Source organism: Abramis brama, assembly GCF_963993115.1.
Source record: "Abramis brama genome assembly, chromosome: 9".
NCBI lineage: Eukaryota > Metazoa > Chordata > Actinopteri > Cypriniformes > Leuciscidae > Abramis > Abramis brama.
Window position 1 is genome coordinate 28047604 of NC_139971.1, and position 19862 is coordinate 28067465.

The window sequence follows — 19862 nt, forward strand, 5'->3', positions numbered from 1 at the left end:
CAAAATTGGTGGCGGTATCTTAAAGGTTAAAGATCAGAGCTGTTAGCATAAGGGTTATGGATACAATTTCAAGTACTGGTGAGCAATGAATTGTAGAGATGTTTTGGATTTGTGAATGTCTGCCATAATATGTCATATCTTTCATACAATATATTGATAAAAAAAAATGCACTATTCAAAACACTTCTAACTATTTCTCAATACAACTTTGAGAAATGTACCAGTTAAAAAAAACAAAACTGCGTTTTAATAAAAAAACTTGAATATATAGTGTACATTATATTGTAATCAAGCATCATCAGTTCCCAACATGGTTCAAGTGTTGTGTAATTCAGTAGACTGAACAGAGTGGCCCACCAGATTTTGTTTCCTGTTCCAGCGATTCCTTAAAATAGCTCTACTGCTTTTGCTCTGGCACACGGGCGCCATATTGAGCCTTGAAGACAACCATGCATGTTCTACCAAAAAAAGCAGGCTGGATTTATCCTCCATCCACCATGGAATGACATGTCCTTGGCTGGGATTGTGAGTCATATTTTCTTCAGAATCATAGACTAGAATAGTTCCAAATGCAATATTTTAATTCAAATTGCAGCTGAAGAGGTATACAAAATCTGAGCTATACAAAAAACATGGCTAATCTATGGCAGATTATAGTTGTGGCCTTAATGTATTTTTGCACATGGATAAAAAGACGTTTAGAACAGATACAGAGGTTTTTGTGCTTCAAAAATAGTTTAAACTGGGTTCAGTTTGGACAAGCAGATTCTCATGTTGTTGAAGTGAAGTCTGATAACCTACAGTCAGATGTCTGGAGAACAAATCAAGACTACAGAATCTATCGGCACCAGAGCACCAACGGACCAATGGTGATGGTGCAAACCAGCACACATACTTTCCATGTGAGTATCTACATAAGCAAACATAAACCACAGACTGTAAAAATCTTGGCCCACAAATGCAAGATGTCATGCTTCTTGGCACTTCCAGGTGGATCTGGAGAAGCTTGCAGATTGCAGTGAGTATTTCAAGGCTCTGTCCCACTCCTCCATGAGAGAGACATCTGAACGGCTGGTGCACCTTGAACATGTTCCCTCTCCAGTCTTCCACAACCTTCTAGAATTTTGCTTTCGACAGCGGTTTTGTGTTCCTGAAGATCTCCTTGGGGAACACCTACGGGTAAGCACATACCTGTTGGCTTCTGGGTTCACAGATCATCTACTGATGGCCCTCTCTCATGCCCTGACGGAGTGCACCTGCTTGGGCTATCTACAGCTGGCTGAGGAACTCTGCTGTGTGGAGCTCCAAGAGACTGTCCTAACCTACCTAAGCAAGTATCTGCTGGAGCTTCCACACCTGAGCAAGGGATTGGAACCACACCATAAAGTTGAGCTTCTCACATTAAGGTCAAAGGGAAGTCCACGCTTATGCTGCTTGAGAAAAGAGAACTTGACCTCAAGGAATGACCTGGAAACCGAGGCTGCTCGAAGTCTCTTTAGGCTTGAGGAAGACGGGGATGATGGGAAATGGAGTTCTCCCACAGATTTGCCTTTTTGTGCAGATAAGTGGTGCTTCACCACAGCGGTTCTCTATAATTACCTCTATCTCATAGGGGGTTATAGACACCGTATAAAGAAGGGTTATGCATTCAAGATGGCTTCTTTCCGGTACAACCCTTTTACCAATCAATGGGTATCAACAGCTCCTCTGATTAAGGTATGAACTTTATAACATTTGCGTACCATAGGATACTCATCTACTCTTAAGGTTTCAAGGTGGCTTAAGTAGTTGACCTGCTGAATTTCAAGCTGGTTAGGTCCAACAGACTACCTTTGACCAGCAACAAACCGGTTTACCATGTTCCAACTTTATATCCTAAAGATAGTATAGCGAAGCATGGGCAGATTTCTGTCTGGAACTGATTGTCCTTAAAGATCTCATTCCCAAAACCCAAGTTTCACTTTTAAGTATCAGAAATACATGAATAAATGTCAAATTTTAAATGTGACTATCCATGATCCCTCTCAGCACAGGCGTCACTTCAGTGCAGCAGTGTGTGAAGGTAAAATCTTTGCTGTGGGCGGCTGGTATCTGGATTCCCTTGTGACTCCCGACTCCAGCACAAGTGTCTACACTGCTGTGGAGAGGTATGATCCATGGACGGACACCTGGGCATTCGTTTCCTCTCTCCCTCTGACGGACTTCCAGTTCAGTCTGTCCCTTTCCCATGATTCCCCACTCACAACCAGCCTGGGACACTGCGTCTATGTACTGGGGAACATCCAGAGAACCGGAGAGAAACTGGTGCTGCGCTACGATTCAAGACAAGGTACAACTGTAGCCTAGAGATTAAAGATAGGTTTTGAAACATTCAGGGTTCATCTATGAGCTGTTGCCACTGAGATGCATTTAGAAAGTAGACTCTTTCTCTTCCTCTCAGATTGCTGGTGTGAACTGCTCCCCACTCTAACCCGCACCAATGCAGAGCTCCCCATCTTGCACTTCCTGGGTGCTAACAAAAGTCAGTTGGTTGTAATTGGTGGGAACAATTCTAAAACCATGGTGACATCTTTCTGCGTGGATTCTCAGAAGTGGGGCCGTGTCAGGCCAATGGAGAAGACCACTTTAATCGGCCAGGGCACCATTCTGCATAACGAGGTCTACATGTCAGGGACGAAGGACAATTCTGTAGTTAAACTGAACCTGGATTCCCTGTCTCTCTGTCCTCTTCCTTCACTTCCTTTCTCTACCAGCTATGAGAGCATTTTCCACCTCTACATCTGACCTTAAAATTGCAATAATATATATCAACAATATTTCTCAAATTCACAAAATGTATCAACTTGTCTGAATGTTGAGAAAACCTGTTATTGTGGCATAACCTTTCTGTAATAATAACACATTTAGTGCTGCTTGCTAAGACATGACCATTACTTTTGTACATATTTTGGATTAAAGTTGTTCAGAAGGTTTTTTTTTTTTGCATGTAAATCGCTGTGAAATATAAAATATGTAAAATATGCTGTGGACATAAATGATTCCCCAAATCTTGCAGCTTGTTGAGGAGAGGCATGCTATTAATTTTCTAGGTAATCAAAATTATGATTTTCACTGGATAGTCAATAATCTGGGAAGAAAAAAAAAACATAGATTTACATTTGAGGAACCAATGAGCATAGAGACTTTTGGGGTGGACTTGACTCAGTAAGCTACATTAAAATACACTAAAAACACTCAGAACACCTTAGCAATCACATTACAACAGCTGGCATCGTGGCAGCAGGTTTCGGACAAGTAAGCACCACTCACGTTTTCTTTATTAAAAAAAGTACTTTACAAATGTACAATGCTATTGTCCATCAAGTTCCTTTTTCAGTATTAAAGAAGCGTGCGTTTTAGATGCCTGACCTATTACATAACACATTCGCAAGCCTCATTTCATGGATATTTTACAAATACACATCCCTACATGTACATAAGGTCTCTCTCTGTCTCTGACTGTCGTCAGAGTGTTCTGGCATGCTGCCGTGGGATATTTCCAGCTGCACAAGATTTGGGCCTGAGATTGATCCTATAGTGTGTACTTAGTGTACATCCACCAGTTTAACTCTGCCTGAGAGGATCCGGTTACACATACACAGAACTAGAGAGAGCATTTATGCAGGCTACTATGTAACAGGTAGTTTAGACTAGAGCATACAAGAAGAAAGCAAACACTCACAGAAAACAGGCAACTCGCAAAATAAACGAAAACAGAGAGGGAGGGCGAGGAGAAAGTTTGAGTAGAAGAGGAGATAACTAGTCACTGAGCTACAGACTTCCAGAGTGCACGAGGACTCGACTGAAGGGCACAAGAGTTAAGAACATTTGACTTCCATCGAGGACATTCCAGCCCTACTGAGAGACAATTGGATTTTTGTCCACTGAATCTCATCTGACTCGCACTGTTTTGCTGTCACATTGCATTGCAGGTAATGTAAATCCAGTATATTTCTTATTAAAACTTTAGAGACACTCTGAATCATTCTGTTTGATAATGCCTCAAACTGAGTTTTGTGTAGTTGTAGGCCTATCAGAGTCTGTCTAATTGTCTCTATAAAATATTACAGCTTTACTAGATATTTGATCACTTCCCAGTATGATTTGTTATTTTGGTGATAACATAAATATTTTATATGTAGTAAATATTTAGGCACTGTTAAAAGTTAACTAAGGTACACCTTTTTAAACATGCTTTTTATTGTTATAACATGTTTGTGTTACAAATTTACATATTGTTTATATTATCCTATTATGTGTTGGACAAAATTTACAGTTCACAAAAATAGCAAAGTATTGGTTGAAAAGTTCTATGTCAAATTTAATATCAAAACATATATTTTTATAATATAACATGCTGCATATTCTATAAAAAAAATCTCATCATCTACTCAGTCATGCGTCAGATGTCACGTGTGTTTTGGCCAGTGTCACTGAAGCCCTCTCAGATGTCCTACTATGTTATTTCTGACTATTCAACTTTGCCCCACTTCTTCTGGCTGAAGTCATATGACATGGAAAAAGAAACATAAGCTTGACAGTGTCACAGCATAACTGAACTCTGTGACTTCAGAGCGATACATGTCCTTTATAAGTTTCTATAGGTTCTAATAAACCCATTTTTGTCGTTTATCAGAATCTTACAGGAAACTTATTAAAGGCACATTCTCCCTGTAGCAACATGAGGTGAAATGGCACAGTGGTGATGGATTTTAATAATTATCCAGTTCATAAATTCCCCTGCCAGGTTTCATCCTCAAGCCCTCAAGGACATACATTTATAATTTAATGAGTTTAAGAAGTTATTTTTAACTATTATTAAGTTATATGTTTGTTTCCACAGTGACTTACAATACATTACATCCTGAGGTCAAGTGTCACAGTGGTGATAATACATCGGCCACCCTTAGCTTAACCTTTCCCTTAGTAGCCCAGATCTTTCCACTAGACTACTACACCATCCGAGCTAAAATAGCACATAAACATTGCAGTGTTTGCAAAATATATTTGAATAGGGCCTGTCTTGCTCCTCAGGCTGTGCTTTAAGCCTGTATAATGGCAGAGGCTCATCAGGCGGTGGCATTTCAGTTTACCGTCACACCAGATGGCATCGACCTACAGTTGAGCCGTGAGGTGCTCAAACACATCTACATATCTGGAGTGACATCATGGAAGAAGCGTGCAATCCGCTTCAAGGTAAATCAATCAATCAATCAATCCATCCATCCATCCATCCATCCATCCATCCATCCATCCATCCATCCATCTAATAAAAGTTATATTTTTCTTTTGTCTCGAGTAGAACGGTGTTCTCACAGGTGTGTACCCCGCCAGTCCTTCCAGCTGGCTAATCGTGGTCATTGCAATAATGAGCACCATGTATGCCAGGATCGACCCATCCATGGGTATGATTGACAGGATCAAGACATCTCTGCCAGTGAGGTAACTTACTAAACACATTTGTGGAAACTTCAGGTATGGTTATATATAAACACAGATGCATAAATCGATGCCGCATGACTAAAGCAGCTTAAAGCAACAGTCATAAAGAAATACTTGCCCTGTGTAGATGGTATGCAAATTATCTTTTTGGTTCTGAATATGACATTTCCTGATGATGTGAAAGCATTTTGGTATTAGCAGTGTTTTACCAATGCACAATTTAATCAAATCAAATCTTGCTCCACAGAATGTTGTCTGATAAGGCTGAACAAAAACAGAATATTCATTAAATATATATATATATATATATATATATATATATATATATATATATATATATATATATATATATTCTTAAAATGTACATTAATATTCACAATTTTAATAATATTATTTGTTAAATTACAATATCAAATATTTTTTATATGTTCCCTTGTAGTGAATTTATGACCGTTCAGACTCAGATGGTGTTGAGTGCCATCCTGTTTGCCACCGGCCTGTGGCTATCCTTCATCTTCCTTCTGCGGTACATCCTGAAAGCTCTCCTGTCCTATCATGGCTGGATCTTTGAGTCACATGGCAAAATGAGCTTCTCTACTAAAGTCTGGCTGGTGCGTCTCTCATGAAATAAAATTTAAGTATAGTACAATTTAAAAAGCGGTTCGATTTATGAATTATTCGGTCTGTTTTAGAGTCTTGTAAAGCTGTTGTCTGGTCGACGGCCGTTGCTCTACAGCTTTCAGGGATCTCTGCCCCATCTGCCAGTACCGAGCATTGAGGACACAATCAGCAGGGTAAAATATCATCAGATGTCATGAGTCTAGTAAATATAATGTTATCAAGAGTTAATGCTGGTTTTTACTTTTAACTTATGCTTATTTTAAATAAATAAAAATATACATCATTGTGCATAAATTAAACCAGTAAAACAAATATTATTATTTTGGAATATTACATGATTTCTTTGAGCTTCACTTGTTCATGTTCTGTGTATAATTAAACATTGCACTCTGTTTTGCCTATTTTTCTTTATATGATTTGTTCTCCTTCATTGTTTTAGTATCTAGAATCAGTTCGACCTCTTCTGGATGATGATCAATATAAACAGATGGAGATTGTTGCTAATGACTTCAAAAAGGACCCTGCCCCCAAATTCCAAAAACACCTTAAACTCAAATACTGGTGGGCCACAAATTACGTAAGTAAACGAAGATAGAGATCTTCTACATGAGTGGACTATAAATCAGAGGAAAACCCTCTTATAAATGCTGGCTAACTAAGAGACATGGCATTGTGTGTATTAACAGGTGAGTGACTGGTGGGAGGAGTATATCTACCTGAGAGGACGCGACCCCATCATGGTCAATAGCAATTTTTACACGATGGTGAGTATGAATTCGCCCTTGAAATGGCTTGGACGAGTACAGTTTTCTTTCCTGTGTTGACATAGGTCTACTTCCTAATGAAACAGGAAGTTGGGGTGGTACATATCAAAAGGCAAATTTCTTTATTTTTAGTTAATAACCTTTCATTTACATCAAGGCCATGAAGCATGATTTGCTACATGCTATTACCAGTCAGACACAGGTGGGTTTAATTGGACATAATCATTTAATTGGACTGAAATTGGTATTATTTGTATTAGTTTGTTTTGTAAATTTAAGGAGTATACCAGCATACAAGACATAAAAGACCCACAAAAAGTTCATGTGATTTTTTTTTAAGGTGACAAAATAAATAGCAACTCAAACAGGTACTTATACATTTTGGTTACACTTTATTTTGATGGTCCAGTTATACCAACATTATACCAACTATAAGTAACAACATGTCAACTAACTCTCATTAGAGTATTAGTAGACTTAAGTTAGGTTTAGGTGTTAGGGTTTATGTTAGTAGAATAAGTTGACGTACTTGCAAAGTTACTTAGTAGAATGTCTGTTGGGGACCATTGAAATAAAGTGTTAGCAGATATTAAAGCAACACAGTCTACTAATGAGTGTTGGTTGACATGTAGTTGCAAAGTTACTTGTAGTTAGTAGAATGTATAAAGTGTACAATCGAAATAAAGTGTTTCCTAAATTTAAAGTATAAATTAATCATTCGACTGTTGAAATTCATATTAAATGAAATACAATGGCACCACCTACTGACTAACTATGAAAAAAATGGAACGTTATACACATTAAAGTTGTTTGTTTGTGGTTGAGTTTTGTTGTTTTTTATAGCCTTATTTAATAAAACTGTCTATATCCATTACTCTCACTCTCCGTCCGTCAGGATTTCCTCTATGTGATCCCAACACACAGGCAGGCTGCACGAGCTGGAAATGTAGTTCATGCCATGCTGCAGTATCGCCGGAAACTGGAGCGAGGAGAACTTACCCCGGTACACACACATACAACACATACAAATAGTTTTTCCATCCACTACATTGCATGAATACATGCAAAAATAAATATAAGAAAGGTTCCCATCATGCCCGCTGTTCTCCCTTCTCAGCTGAGAGCTCTTGGGATTGTCCCTATGTGCTCTTTTCAGTATGAGAGGATGTTCAACACCACTCGTATCCCTGGCATTGAGACTGGTAAGGACATTTTTCATTTATGTTTTAAATACCATTTGACTATAGATGATAGGCGTAAAGATTCATGGATGCCTGTTTCAAACCACCTCATGATGGTTTCTCACCCACCTTTGTTTATGCTCAGATTTTGTGCAGCATCTGAAGGACAGGAAGCACTTGGTGGTGTACCATCGAGGCCGTTTCTTTAAGGTGTGGTTGTACTACGGTGGTCGCCACCTTTGGCCCTCAGAGCTCGAGTTGCAGTTTCAACGTATCCTGGATGACAAATCTGAACCACAACCTGGAGAGTTCAAGCTCCCTTCACTGACTGCTGGAAACAGGTGAAGAAGACCTCATAATATAATAAACCAGGGGTTTTCAAATGGTTCAAAGAAAAATATTTTAGAATAAAAAAACATTTAAATAATAATAATAGTATATAATAACATTTTAAGAACATCAATATTATTGTAAATCAAATTAAAACAGAGGAAAATTAAAAAAACAGGAAAAAAAGATAGAAATCTTTTAAAAACTTAATAGAAATCTTCCCCTTTAACGCACACATGCAGGGTTCCTTGGGCCAGGGCACGTTTAAAGTACTTCAGGGAGGGTGTCAACAGGGCATCTCTGGAGGCCATTGAGACGGCTGCGTTTTTCCTGACCCTGGACGATGAGGCGCATGGATATGATCCTGAGAACTTAAGATCCCTGGACCTCTACGCTAAATCTCTACTTCATGGAAAGTGCTATGACAGGTAGAAACCAGTGTTATTTCAGTATCATTTAATATATTTTTAGTTTAAGTTTTAGTAATTTTGTAATGTGCTTTTGGCATTGTTTATATTTTATATTTCATATATTTGGCCAGTTTTTATTTTTATTTTAGCTTTAGTTTAAGTAATTTTAGTACTTCAACTTCAACTTATTTCAGTTAGTTGCCAACTACATTTCAATTTTTTTTTCTTTTTTTTTTCTTTTTTCATCTAGGCTAATGTTTATAGTTAATTTTATTTCAATTGCTGAAAACAATTTGCAGACTGCTATCAGCAAACAATGCCAAGTATTTGATATGTTAAGCAGCAAGCTCATTGGCTGCTGATGCAATAGCAACCAATTAGCTGTGCTATTTGGCTAATCGCTAACAAATTGAGTTACCTATCAGCCTGCGCCATCTAGAGTTTCATGACAGAACTTTGTCTTTCTAGCAACACTTTTTTTTGTCTCATTACCAGGTAGTTCTTAGTGGTGGTGACCATGACCAGGACATCTGTACACATTCAAACCACATAAACTCATACAAATGTACATTAACTGATCTATCTTCTTACACCTGTCAGGTGGTTTGATAAATCCTTCACTTTGATCGTCTACAAGAACGGTAAAATGGGCGTCAATACTGAGCATTCATGGGCGGACTCCCCTATCATTGGACATATGTGGGAGGTAAACAAAGAATAATAATAATTCTAAATATATTTATTTTTAAATGACACTAATCAGCTGTAATAAATAACATCCATTACAACTTTCTGTTTAGTATGTTTCAGCCACAGATTGTTTCCACCTGGGATATACTGCAGAGGGACATTGCAAAGGAGACATCAACAAAAGCCTGGCGCCCCCTACCAGACTACAGTGGGACATCCCAAAAGCGGTATGAATTACCCTTCCATCTTAGGTCTTGACATGGTTTTTCATTTTAAAGATGAATAGATTGAACAAATTTTAATTTTATGCAAGATGATTTATTGTACATCCTGATAACTGTATTTCTACATTGATAACTGATTAAAGTTCCTTTTGTCTCTCTCAGTGCCAGGAGATTATTGAAGGTTCTTACATGATTGCAAAGGGAATTGCTGACGATGTGGATTTCCACGACTGCTTATTTAATGAGTTTGGAAAGGGCCTGATAAAGAAATGCAGAACAAGTCCGGATGCTTTTATCCAGCTGGCACTGCAACTAGCTCAATACAGGGTACAAGCCACACTTATATGTCCCTCTGCAAAAATGTGTCTGTATATTGTGAACAAACCGTTTAATGAAGTTTATTTTTGTTTTTGTTGGTGTAGGACAAGGGTGAATTCTGTCTGACTTATGAATCATCCATGACACGCATGTTCCGCGAGGGCCGGACGGAAACCGTTCGCTCATGCACCTGCGAGTCCACAGCGTTTGTAAAAGCAATGGACGACGAGAGCAAAACGGTGAGAGCAATATATTTACAGACCCAACCCAGGGGTCATATTTAGTAAGTAACAGGGCCATTTTAAAAGTTAAAATTAACATTTCGATAACTGAAAACATTTGTTTTTGTGTCATGCCAGCCTGATCTCATGAAAGTGCGTATCTATACCACAAATTTTATTTCTCGTGCCATTTATATGCCAAAAATAGTGTTTGCGTGTATATGATACGCAGTTTTCAACCCCAACCCCAAGGGGTTTACAGTGCGTAGCATATGCACACGAAAACCATTTTTGCCGTATAAATGGCACAAGAAATTAAATTTGTGGTATAGATACGCACTTTCATGAGATCGTGTTGGTAATGCTGCATCCACACTTTGTCAGTCCACTGTTGAAACATCCGGTGGAACTTAAAAAATGACTTTTACATCAGCACATATAAGCTTTGATTTGGAAAATCTTTTAATCTTCCTAATGATATTGTTATTAACATGTCTGACCTTTTCTTGTTTACCAGAATGAGCAGAGGTTAGCGCTCTTCAAAGAAGCTGCTGAGAAACATCAGAATATGTACCGTCTGGCAATGACAGGAGCCGGGATCGACCGGCATCTCTTCTGCCTCTACATTGTGTCCAAAGTAATGGGAATAGAATCTCCCTTCCTCAAACAGGTGAGTGCAAGTCTGTTTCATGATCATAAAATATGACCTACCTGTTTAACTTAGCTAAAGTCTCAAGGACACCTTCTTTTGAAAGGTTTTGTCTGAGCCCTGGCGTCTCTCCACCAGTCAGACCCCTCAACAGCAGCTCAATCTCATCGACATTCAGAAGTTTCCAAAATATGTGGGTGCAGGAGGCGGCTTTGGGCCTGTGAGTGTCTCCTCCTACTGCACACGTCTTTGCAGCGAGTTTAGTAAATGAATATACCCATTTATTTGACCAGTTTTTATTTACATTTCTTTATATGCAGGTTGCTGATGACGGTTATGGTGTTTCTTACATCATTGTCGGCGAGAATCTCATTACATTCCACATTTCCAGCAAGTTCTCCAGCCCTGAGACGGTAAGAGATTTTAAAACTCTTTAAAAAAAATTTCAGAACTCATTTTACAACCACTTTGAGAACAGATACATAAAGGCCACACACTATTCAGTTCACGCCAAGAATCATAACTATATCAATAAATATTAGCTTCCACACACCAATGGACGATAACCTTGTTTATGTAAGTGCAAGCAAGTTTCTGTTAACGTGCTGGCAGCGCGTGCGTCAAAATAGGAAGGATTTTGATTGACTGTCAATGTGTATCAGAAAGAGAAGAAATATCACTTTAAAAGTGATTCCAACCATATCGTTCGTCTTTGTTGTTATCATTATATTTGGGTTATGAACTCTGCTATTCTCTTTTTGAAACTACAGTTTATAATTCCCGTTATATTTTGTTCGATTTGAGCATTTGATTCATCAGTTGGAATTGTTTAAATATTAACTTTGTTATTTGAACATTGAAATATATTTTAAATTATGACAGGGTTATATTGGATTGATAATGAAAATAAAATATATATAAAAAATCTATTTCATTTAATTTTTGTTATAGTTTATACTTAAAGTTTAAAAATTGCTCTAAGCGATGTTGTCAAACAAAAAGGAGGCTAGCTCGACCCTCCCCCTCCCTTCCGTGCTTCCTGAAACAGTCATGAACCATTTAGAAAAAACAAACTGGATTTACCCACCTGTCCAGCAAAAATAGAGCCACCTGAATGTTGGATTGGAAGCCCTCCTGTCCACCTTTTGAACGCTTTTCCGATGTAAATTCGGGACTTCGCGTTCCTTCTCCTTTTCCCTATTCTTTGTTATTTGTTCATCGGAACGTCGTCTCTTTGGTCGTGTCGGCCATATCAAAATTCAAGAATATAAAATTTTAACGTTAGTCGTTGTTAGGACATCTCTCCTCTAGCTAACTTCCCTCTTCATGCTTCTCTCTCCTCCACTCCCCAGTTTCACACACCCCTTCATGTGCACGCGCACTAACCCCCCAACCCCCACCCCCAAATCATTCTTGTCGGTTATTGGCTGGAACACTGTTTGTTATGTTTCGTGGTCCAGGCTGGGACAGTTTGTTTTTGTTGCTATTTGTGGAGCCTGGGCTGTCTATAGAGACCACGTTTTTTACAGTGTGTTCAGGGGACAGGCAGCTAGCAGATAGTGAGGAGATGTTTGCTGTATGGGACAAAAATGTTTTGGCCTAAAAAACGCGTGACATCGCTTAGAGCACCTTTAATCAACTGAGAAAATAATGCATTAAGCATTTGATTTGATTGCCATTTTGAGAATTTGATTTATCATTTTAAGTTAGGAAAAAACTTCCAGTTTTTTGAGTGAACAGGCCTTAATGTAATAACCAAAAGTTCAGATGTGGACCAAACAGGTAAAAACAAAAACAAAAAAAACATTACAGTAATCCAGTTTATCTGAACATTCATAAAAAATAAAATAAAAAAAGTTCAGTATTTTGTTCAACCTTATGTCTTTCTAAACCCAAGCAATTTTTTAAATCTAATTCTTTAAAAAGCATTATTATGAATGATTTACTTTCACTATATCACACTTCTGACTTCTGCTCCTTATCTTCTCCTCCCTGTCCTCAGGACTCGTTCCGCTTTGGCCAGAATATCAGACAGGCCATGCTGGACATAAGAGCTCTATTCAGCCAAAAAGAGAAGAAGATGTGACTCCTAAAAACAGGACCCAAGTTGAAAGCACCAGTTTTACAATAATCTGAACAAACATCACTACAAGCAAATATTAGGTTACGTCAGTATGAAATAAACTTGTAAATATATTGTAGTTATTTATAGCAAGAACATGTTTAGTGAAATACTGCACCTAGATATTTTAGAGCAGAAGGGATTTATGATGGGTGAAAAAATAATTGTACAAATTTTTATTGTATTTAATTGTAAATATTTTAGTGTGTAGTCTTTGGCAAATGACTGTAAATATTGTGAATTGGTGCATATTTACTTTTAAAATATTGAATTTACCCTGCACTTGATTAAACAGAAAAGCTGTACACAAAAAAATCCAGGTCTTTCCATCCAACATGCACACACACAATCAGATACACGTCTTTTCAAGAATTTAAAAAAAGATCTGAGATTTATTGGAGGGGTTTCAAGGCATTTATATGATGAATATGAGAGACGGCAAGAAATTATGACCTTTGTACAGAATATAAAAACATCTCTACCACAGAACAGAACTAATGATGTTCATGTGAAACAGGAAATATCATACAATACAAACTGCATCTCCAACGTTTAGCACATTCTTTGAGGAAAGACAGCGGTGCGTTTCCCAGAATACGAGGTCTTGATTTATTAGAGAGGTATTACCTTGGATTCCTTCAGTCCAACAATGTTTCCACCGAACAGTGAGGGAGGGTTATTTTATCCGACGCACGAGGGATAATACAAAAGTAAAAAAAGAAATCCTTCCCGGACACGCTCTTCCTCGTCACTGCAGCTTCATTAACTATTGTTCGAGGCAAAGATTATGATGTGAACTACCGCATGGGTTGTGCATACTAACAGGAAAGGCTAAAACACACCATAGCTATGTATGAGACCGCAGGTGATGTGCGAGCAGAAGATATTTGGAAGTAATCAACAGTATCAGATAAGAATTATACTATTAATTATACGTTCTACTTGGAAGCTGCCTCACAATCAGGTGCATGGCCAGTTAATGTAACAGAAAACTATAGACATAAAAAGGCAATTGAATTTTCTTCGTTAAATGTTCTTCTGCTTTATAACCGTGTCCATGTAGAATCTGCCTGAAGGCCAAGGTGGGCAGATGTTGTATATATCATTACGCTGATATATATTCAGGTGTGGCTAGAGTACGCTAGCTGTTTGGGCCGCTCAGATTTAAGATGTGGCTCCTGGGGTGGTGTTGACATTCTGTGTGGCCACCTGCGGCGCGACTTCGATGATGCGGGGTTTGTCGATGATGCGTGCCGTGCGGTTGCCTTTCTCTACAATGCCGATGATCCACGCCTGGTGACCTTCGCCGTACTTAGGAGATTTGATCTCGGCACAAAAACGGGCAGCTTGCTCGCGTGGAAGACAGATCAGCAAACCTCCTACAGAAAAATAAGAGAGATAAATGCAAGATTCAGATTGCTGCTTTTTGCAAGGTTAAATAAGTGAAATATGTAATAATAGCTTATTAAGAAGACTTAAATACAGGGAGTTATAAAAATAAACATACAGTGGGTTCTAAACATCAGAGACCATATTGAAAACTTGGAAATAAACATTGAAAACATTTTCCCATTTTAGCTTAAACATAATTCTGAGAGGAAAAAGAAAGTTTATGACATGAAGAAACAACTATTTAAAATGCTGTTGTTTTGAACTTTCTATTAATTAATGAATCCTGAAATTTTTATCATGGTTTCCTGAAATAGCAAAAATAAGAAATGTTTCTTGAGCACCAAATCAGCATATTAGAATGATTTCTGAAGGATCATGTGACACTGAAAACTGGAGTAATGATGCTGAAAATTCAGCTTTGCATCACAGGAATAAACGACATTTTCCAATATATTCAAATAAAAAACGGCTCTTTTAAATTGTAATAATATTTCACAATATTAGTTTTTACTGTATTTTTTTTTTTTTATCAAATAAATGCAGTCTTGGTGAGCATAAGACTTATTTTAAAAATATTTTTTAAAAATCTCCCTGACCCCAAACTTTTGAATAGAAGTGTATTACTAAATTTTCTAGAATTTCTACATTATTTTTTATTAATATATTTTAGATTTGTTTTTTATCTATTTAATTGATTCCATTTTTATTATTATTACTTTTTCATATTTAAAATGCAGATGATTTATATATAATTAGTAATTAAATTATATTATTATTATTATTATTACATTTTCTTCATATTTTCTTTTTAAAAAATCAGAATTTTAGACACCTCAGAACACTTTCCTGCCACAAGGGGAAAAAAAGTGCACTGCAGATCAGATCTTATACCTGAGGTCTCTGGGCAGGTGCCGTGCATAAGGCCGAACATGTTCCCGCAAGCTTTGCTGACGGCAGCCATTTTGGCAAGAACTGGCAAGTTGTGAATGACGAAAGACACCTCTGTGCGCTGCTGCCGTGCCAGGTTCTGAGCGTGGCCCAGGATCCCAAACCCTGTGATGTCAGTCGCTGCATGTGCGTTGAAGGTGTGCATCAGCCCGGCAGCTGGACGGAGAGAAACAGATAAGTGTCAAACGTTTGCTGCAAACTTACTTATGAGCCGCACTCATGTGACATGCACTGACCTGTTCTGTTGAGTCGAGCCATGTTTAACATGGCCTCCTGATACGCCAGTTCAACATCCTCCTGAGTGACGACCAACTTTATCTTATTCCATTTCTCTGGCTGAGACAGAAAGAAAGATAGCAAGCAGTTAAACCCTGTTCAAGCTATAATACAAAATTACAAAATGTCTAAAACACTCACAATGTCCAGCCACTGGTGCACTGCGACCGCCACTTGTGTTCCTAGTGGTTTGGTAAGAACCAGCACATCCCCTGGTACTGCATTATCTGGCCTAGAACATGCATTAACACACATGCACAAAATTACAGAAATGGACAGACCTATTAGTTGAGCATGTAACAATAACTCCTAGAGTACATCAAATTAGAGATACTTACATAATGAACTCATTCGGTTGGCACACTGTTGTGGCCACGCCTCCCAGGACTATCCAAGGATTTATAACAGTCTGACCACCTGTAACGGAGGTTCCCGCCTCCTCGGATGCATCCTTAAACCCCTGGATGACCAGTGGCATGACCTTATCACGCTCCTACAAAACACACACACATGTGAATTTTGTTTTGCATCGCTTTCTGAAAAAAACCACATTTATTAATCCTGTAAATAATAGTCAGAAAATTTTAATTTTTATGAAATAGAACAGTTTATTGAACTTTAGACCAAATCTAAAAAATAAACTAATGAAAAAAGGCTTTTTATATGATACATCAGGCTTTTATGGCTCATATAGTATGATACAGCAGAATATGGCACTCACATTTGAGGAAAAAAGGGGGGCAAATCATATAATGCAATACAATACAATGATGATTATTAAGACAAGAGTTGTACAAGTAAATGTTCCTCAAAAGCCTGAATGTATATTTTGTAACATGATTTTTCTAAAAAAATGAAGTATGGTAATCAAGCAAACCTAAGCTGCTTCAGTGTAGTAAGTGTTAATCTTGAAATATTACTATCAAAGTAAAAGCTATTTTCTTAAAGTTATTCACAGGTTTCAGGTTTTTAGAATTATACTAAAAAAATTATACTATACCTTTTACATGCAAAAAAAAAAAAAAGTGTAAACAGATTATGTACAACCGGTTTTTATCAAAGTTTTGATTCTGTTGATCATTTAGAGGCCTTAGAAATATTCTTATCAAATATTATACAGTTATTGCAATATATCTACCCCAAAACTGTAATTTACTCACAGGAGAAATGATGACTGTTAGTATTTTTAGGCAAACCATTCCTTAAAAAATAACTACACCCTGCCTGAACATTTACAGATCAGTTTCACATCTCAGTAACACAAAAGGCTTTTTCCTCAGCCTCACCTTCTCTGTGAGTTTGTTGCTGACACCAAGAAGCATCAGCATGTTATCGCATTCTGTTACACCCATGGCGTACAGGTCACTCAGCACATTGGCACAAGCAATTCTCCCCTAGAAGACAAGAGAATTCATACAGAAAAACACACTTTCAGTCTGTGATGCATGACATCTTTAATGTTATTTTAAAGTGAGTATTACCATCATATATGGATCGTCCACTATGGGGTAGATATAATCTGTGGTCTGCACAAGTGACAAGCCTCCATGTCTCAGCGGAATCACACAAGTGTCCATACCAATGCCTATTGGAAGTAAACATTGTTATTTCAAACAGGGTTAATGATTTTCCTGAAGTTTTAAGAAGTGTTGAAAGTTCACGCAATTACAAAATAATAGCTCATGCAAAAATGAAAATTCTGTTTTGTCATTTAAGATTTAGAAACTATGAAGATCTCAATAAAGAGTATAATAATTACAAATGTTTTTTGAGAACCATTCCTTTAAGATTTTTTTTTCTCTGACCAGACTAATAAAATATCTTTAAAAAAATAATTTCTAGCTATACGCGTGTGTGGTCCAGGTAAACTGTACGTTATGGGGACAAAATGTCCACACAAAGATGGCAATATCCAAAATCCTTGTCAGGACATGTTTAGTCCCCATAAGGGGAAACAGCTTATAAATCATACTAAGTGATGTTTTTTGAAAATGTAAAAATGCAGAAAGCTTTCTGTGATGGGTAGGTTTAGGGGTTGGGTTTAGTGTATGGGGATAGCATATACAGTTTGTACAGTATAAAAATCATTCTATATATGAAAAGTCCCCACAAATCATGAAAACACAATGTGTGTGTGTGTGTGTGTGTGTGTGTGTGTCTACCAAGTCTGGGCATTACAGCCCCGAGGAACTGCTCATCTTCTTGATAATGGTTTTCCTGCAGGGATTCCAGCAGTTTCTGAAGCACATCTTGAGGGACTTTGCAACCTGTTCCCTTGAGCTCTGTGAAGCGTGTTAGTCTGAAGTTCTTGTCCAGATCATAACTCTCTGGGTTAAAAGATTCCCGCACCGACATGTTTAAAAAAACAAAACGTTACTGGCACGCACAATGGCTTACACACCTCCTTCAAACTATGGCAAATGCAATCTGAAAAAGAAAGAAACAAACATTAAAGTGTGTAAAGATACAAAATTAAGACATTAAAAGAGATCATTCAAACAAGCAAACAACATGCAACTAATGATAATAATAAATATTGCATTTTACTGTTTCACCCCAAATATGAAACAAAATAATGCAACAGTTTTGTACAATTGTATTTGCACTGATGCTCTGAGGTGATCCTCCCCTTTAAATACATCAGCTCTTTTTGAAACTCTTGCTGAGCTGAAATATACTGTCCATCCTCCTTTGTTTACATGGCAACGTTTTTCTCTCCCTCTGAATTACTGTCCAACAACAGCCCCGCTCATAACAAACAACAACAACAAAAAACACTCAACCTTATGGACTTAACACATTCTGCTCTTTATTTAGACTTTATTTCCTGTGATAAATAATTGGTTCTTTAAAATCAGATCATGCGAGGCATTTTTATGTAAAGATATATGGGTGCATGCATGCTGTTGTTGATCTCTTGGATCCGATAGTTCGAAATGCACTGATGTATGTGGCGCGCACTCTCTATCCAAGACTGATTCATTTAGTGAGTCGATTCGTTCGAAGAGTTATTTTCATTGAACCAGCGGAAACATGATTTGACTCGTTTTTATTCATCACCCAAGAATTCCCAAAGTTCTCCGCGCAACTTTTTTTTTAGCACAACAAATATATTACATTTATAATGTCGATTCAGACACTAACTAATACAGTAAAGACAGCTAACAAATACCTATAGTACACTTTAGTTCCGCAAACAAATAGATATATTTAAAAAAAAATCAGTTTGCTGAATTGTTACTCTTTATTTTTTTTTACTTAAGCTAGATAATTACCAATATAGTCTTTAAAGCAGCGAAAATAAGATTTTGCCTTCATAGGTTTACATTTAGAAATTCAAAGATGTTAAAGAATCAACAATAAATGATACAGGCGCTTGCAAACGGCTTGAATGAGTCATTTACAAAAAAGAATCATGTCAACCGAACAATTCGCTCATGAATCACTAATACAGCTGCACGCGCTGATCCAATGCAACGCCTCTCGCTGCTCGATCACATTTCATAGCATCTAATATACAGTATAACTTATGCACGCTAAGAAAACGTTTAAAAAGTCAGATGATCCACACTTATAACAGAAGTAAGCCGGCCGAAATGTTTCTAAAAATGTCGGCGGTGGAAAAAATTAACCCTTAAAGCGCCCGCGCCATGATTGCAGTGTGCACAACAGAGAAATAATAAAGAATTAAAATTATTTGACCCACTTTACACAAATTCCGCTGAATATGCCTTCTACTGGAATAAATTAGATAGCTCTCCTCACACTTAATGCACTATGGCACAGTTATATTCGTGCCCCATTTCCCCTTTAATTGTGCTGTTCAGTTTGTGCTTACCGGTTTCGCTCGATACAAGAGACGCGACGCTCCCGCAATGCACCGCGCGCAGAAAGGGCGCCTCGAAAATGTGCCTGAAAAGACTGACACTGAATTCAATACTCTATTTCTTGGCGAACAGTGCCATATTCTTGATGTGTACAAGATTATTTTAACTGTTCAGGTGATGATACATTAATCCCGAACATCAATTCAAGCTAATAAGTGTTCTGAGGAGATATTTTAATTAAAAAGTCTAAGTTCTACAAGGGTCCTTCTTTCCCGCGTGACGTAATCACCTCCCCTTTAAAGGAGATCGGAGTGCGGCAACAAAAAATGTCCACATTAGTTTGTACCTTTAAACTTACTGTGGTCTTGCCAGTTTTATGAGTATTTACAGATTTTTGTCTTTGCTTTA

At 37.6% G+C, this 19862-nt stretch overlaps 3 protein-coding genes across 5 annotated transcripts; 2 read left to right on the forward strand and 1 right to left on the reverse strand.

Annotated features, from left to right (window-relative positions):
• The first annotated feature begins 416 nt into the window (after positions 1 to 416).
• Positions 417 to 3051, forward strand: LOC311089802 (kelch-like protein 42). 2 transcript variants are annotated; one of them, XM_084124781.1, is made up of 5 exons: positions 417 to 525; positions 804 to 902; positions 991 to 1716; positions 2029 to 2329; positions 2441 to 3051. In XM_084124781.1, exons 1-5 carry the CDS (start codon positions 454 to 456, stop codon positions 2782 to 2784), a joined length of 1542 nt encoding a protein of 513 aa, XP_083980907.1. In that variant the 5' UTR covers positions 417 to 453; the 3' UTR covers positions 2785 to 3051. The 2 variants fall into 2 exon arrangements, with proteins under 2 accessions (XP_083980907.1, XP_083980906.1); XM_084124780.1 differs by having other exon boundaries at positions 483 to 902.
• Positions 3052 to 3794: 743 nt separating this feature from the next.
• Positions 3795 to 13496, forward strand: cpt1b (carnitine palmitoyltransferase 1B (muscle)). The gene is made up of 20 exons (XM_084124779.1): positions 3795 to 3897; positions 3935 to 3971; positions 5074 to 5235; positions 5342 to 5481; positions 5921 to 6092; positions 6174 to 6275; positions 6542 to 6679; positions 6789 to 6866; positions 7762 to 7869; positions 7984 to 8068; positions 8193 to 8388; positions 8620 to 8805; positions 9388 to 9493; positions 9588 to 9704; positions 9864 to 10028; positions 10124 to 10258; positions 10758 to 10910; positions 10996 to 11109; positions 11210 to 11302; positions 12892 to 13496. Exons 3-20 carry the CDS (start codon positions 5095 to 5097, stop codon positions 12973 to 12975), a joined length of 2313 nt encoding a protein of 770 aa, XP_083980905.1. The 5' UTR covers positions 3795 to 3897; positions 3935 to 3971; positions 5074 to 5094; the 3' UTR covers positions 12976 to 13496.
• Positions 13374 to 19565, reverse strand: sephs1 (selenophosphate synthetase 1). Of its 2 annotated transcripts, none has more exons than XM_084124784.1 (9): positions 19466 to 19565; positions 17790 to 18054; positions 17109 to 17212; positions 16914 to 17021; positions 15966 to 16120; positions 15769 to 15859; positions 15588 to 15687; positions 15295 to 15507; positions 13374 to 14390 (listed from the first exon to the last, which is right to left on the reverse strand). In XM_084124784.1, the coding sequence occupies exons 2-9, from the start codon at positions 17980 to 17982 to the stop codon at positions 14176 to 14178; spliced, it is 1179 nt and encodes a 392-aa protein (XP_083980910.1). In that variant the 5' UTR covers positions 17983 to 18054; positions 19466 to 19565; the 3' UTR covers positions 13374 to 14175. The 2 variants fall into 2 exon arrangements, with proteins under 2 accessions (XP_083980910.1, XP_083980909.1); XM_084124783.1 differs by having other exon boundaries at positions 19334 to 19481.
• Positions 19566 to 19862: the final 297 nt, after the last annotated feature.

Excerpts from the sequence above, each read along its gene's own strand:
- cpt1b (XM_084124779.1), top strand. The coding sequence starts at position 5,095 with ATGGCAGAGGCTCATCAGGCGGTGGCATTTCAGTTTACCGTCACACCA. Across the intron at positions 9,705-9,863 it reads AGTGGGACATCCCAAAAGCG|TGCCAGGAGATTATTGAAGG; the intron begins GTATGAATTACC and ends TGTCTCTCTCAG. Across the intron at positions 11,303-12,891 it reads AGTTCTCCAGCCCTGAGACG|GACTCGTTCCGCTTTGGCCA; the intron begins GTAAGAGATTTT and ends CCCTGTCCTCAG.
- LOC311089802 (XM_084124780.1), top strand. The coding sequence starts at position 633 with ATGGCTAATCTATGGCAGATTATAGTTGTGGCCTTAATGTATTTTTGC. Across the intron at positions 903-990 it reads CCAGCACACATACTTTCCAT|GTGGATCTGGAGAAGCTTGC; the intron begins GTGAGTATCTAC and ends TGGCACTTCCAG. Across the intron at positions 1,717-2,028 it reads CAACAGCTCCTCTGATTAAG|CACAGGCGTCACTTCAGTGC; the intron begins GTATGAACTTTA and ends GATCCCTCTCAG.
- sephs1 (XM_084124784.1), bottom strand. The coding sequence starts at position 17,982 with ATGTCGGTGCGGGAATCTTTTAACCCAGAGAGTTATGATCTGGACAAG. Across the intron at positions 17,022-17,108 it reads TGGACGATCCATATATGATG|GGGAGAATTGCTTGTGCCAA; the intron begins GTAATACTCACT and ends CTTGTCTTCTAG. Across the intron at positions 15,860-15,965 it reads CAACCGAATGAGTTCATTAT|GCCAGATAATGCAGTACCAG; the intron begins GTAAGTATCTCT and ends TGCATGTTCTAG.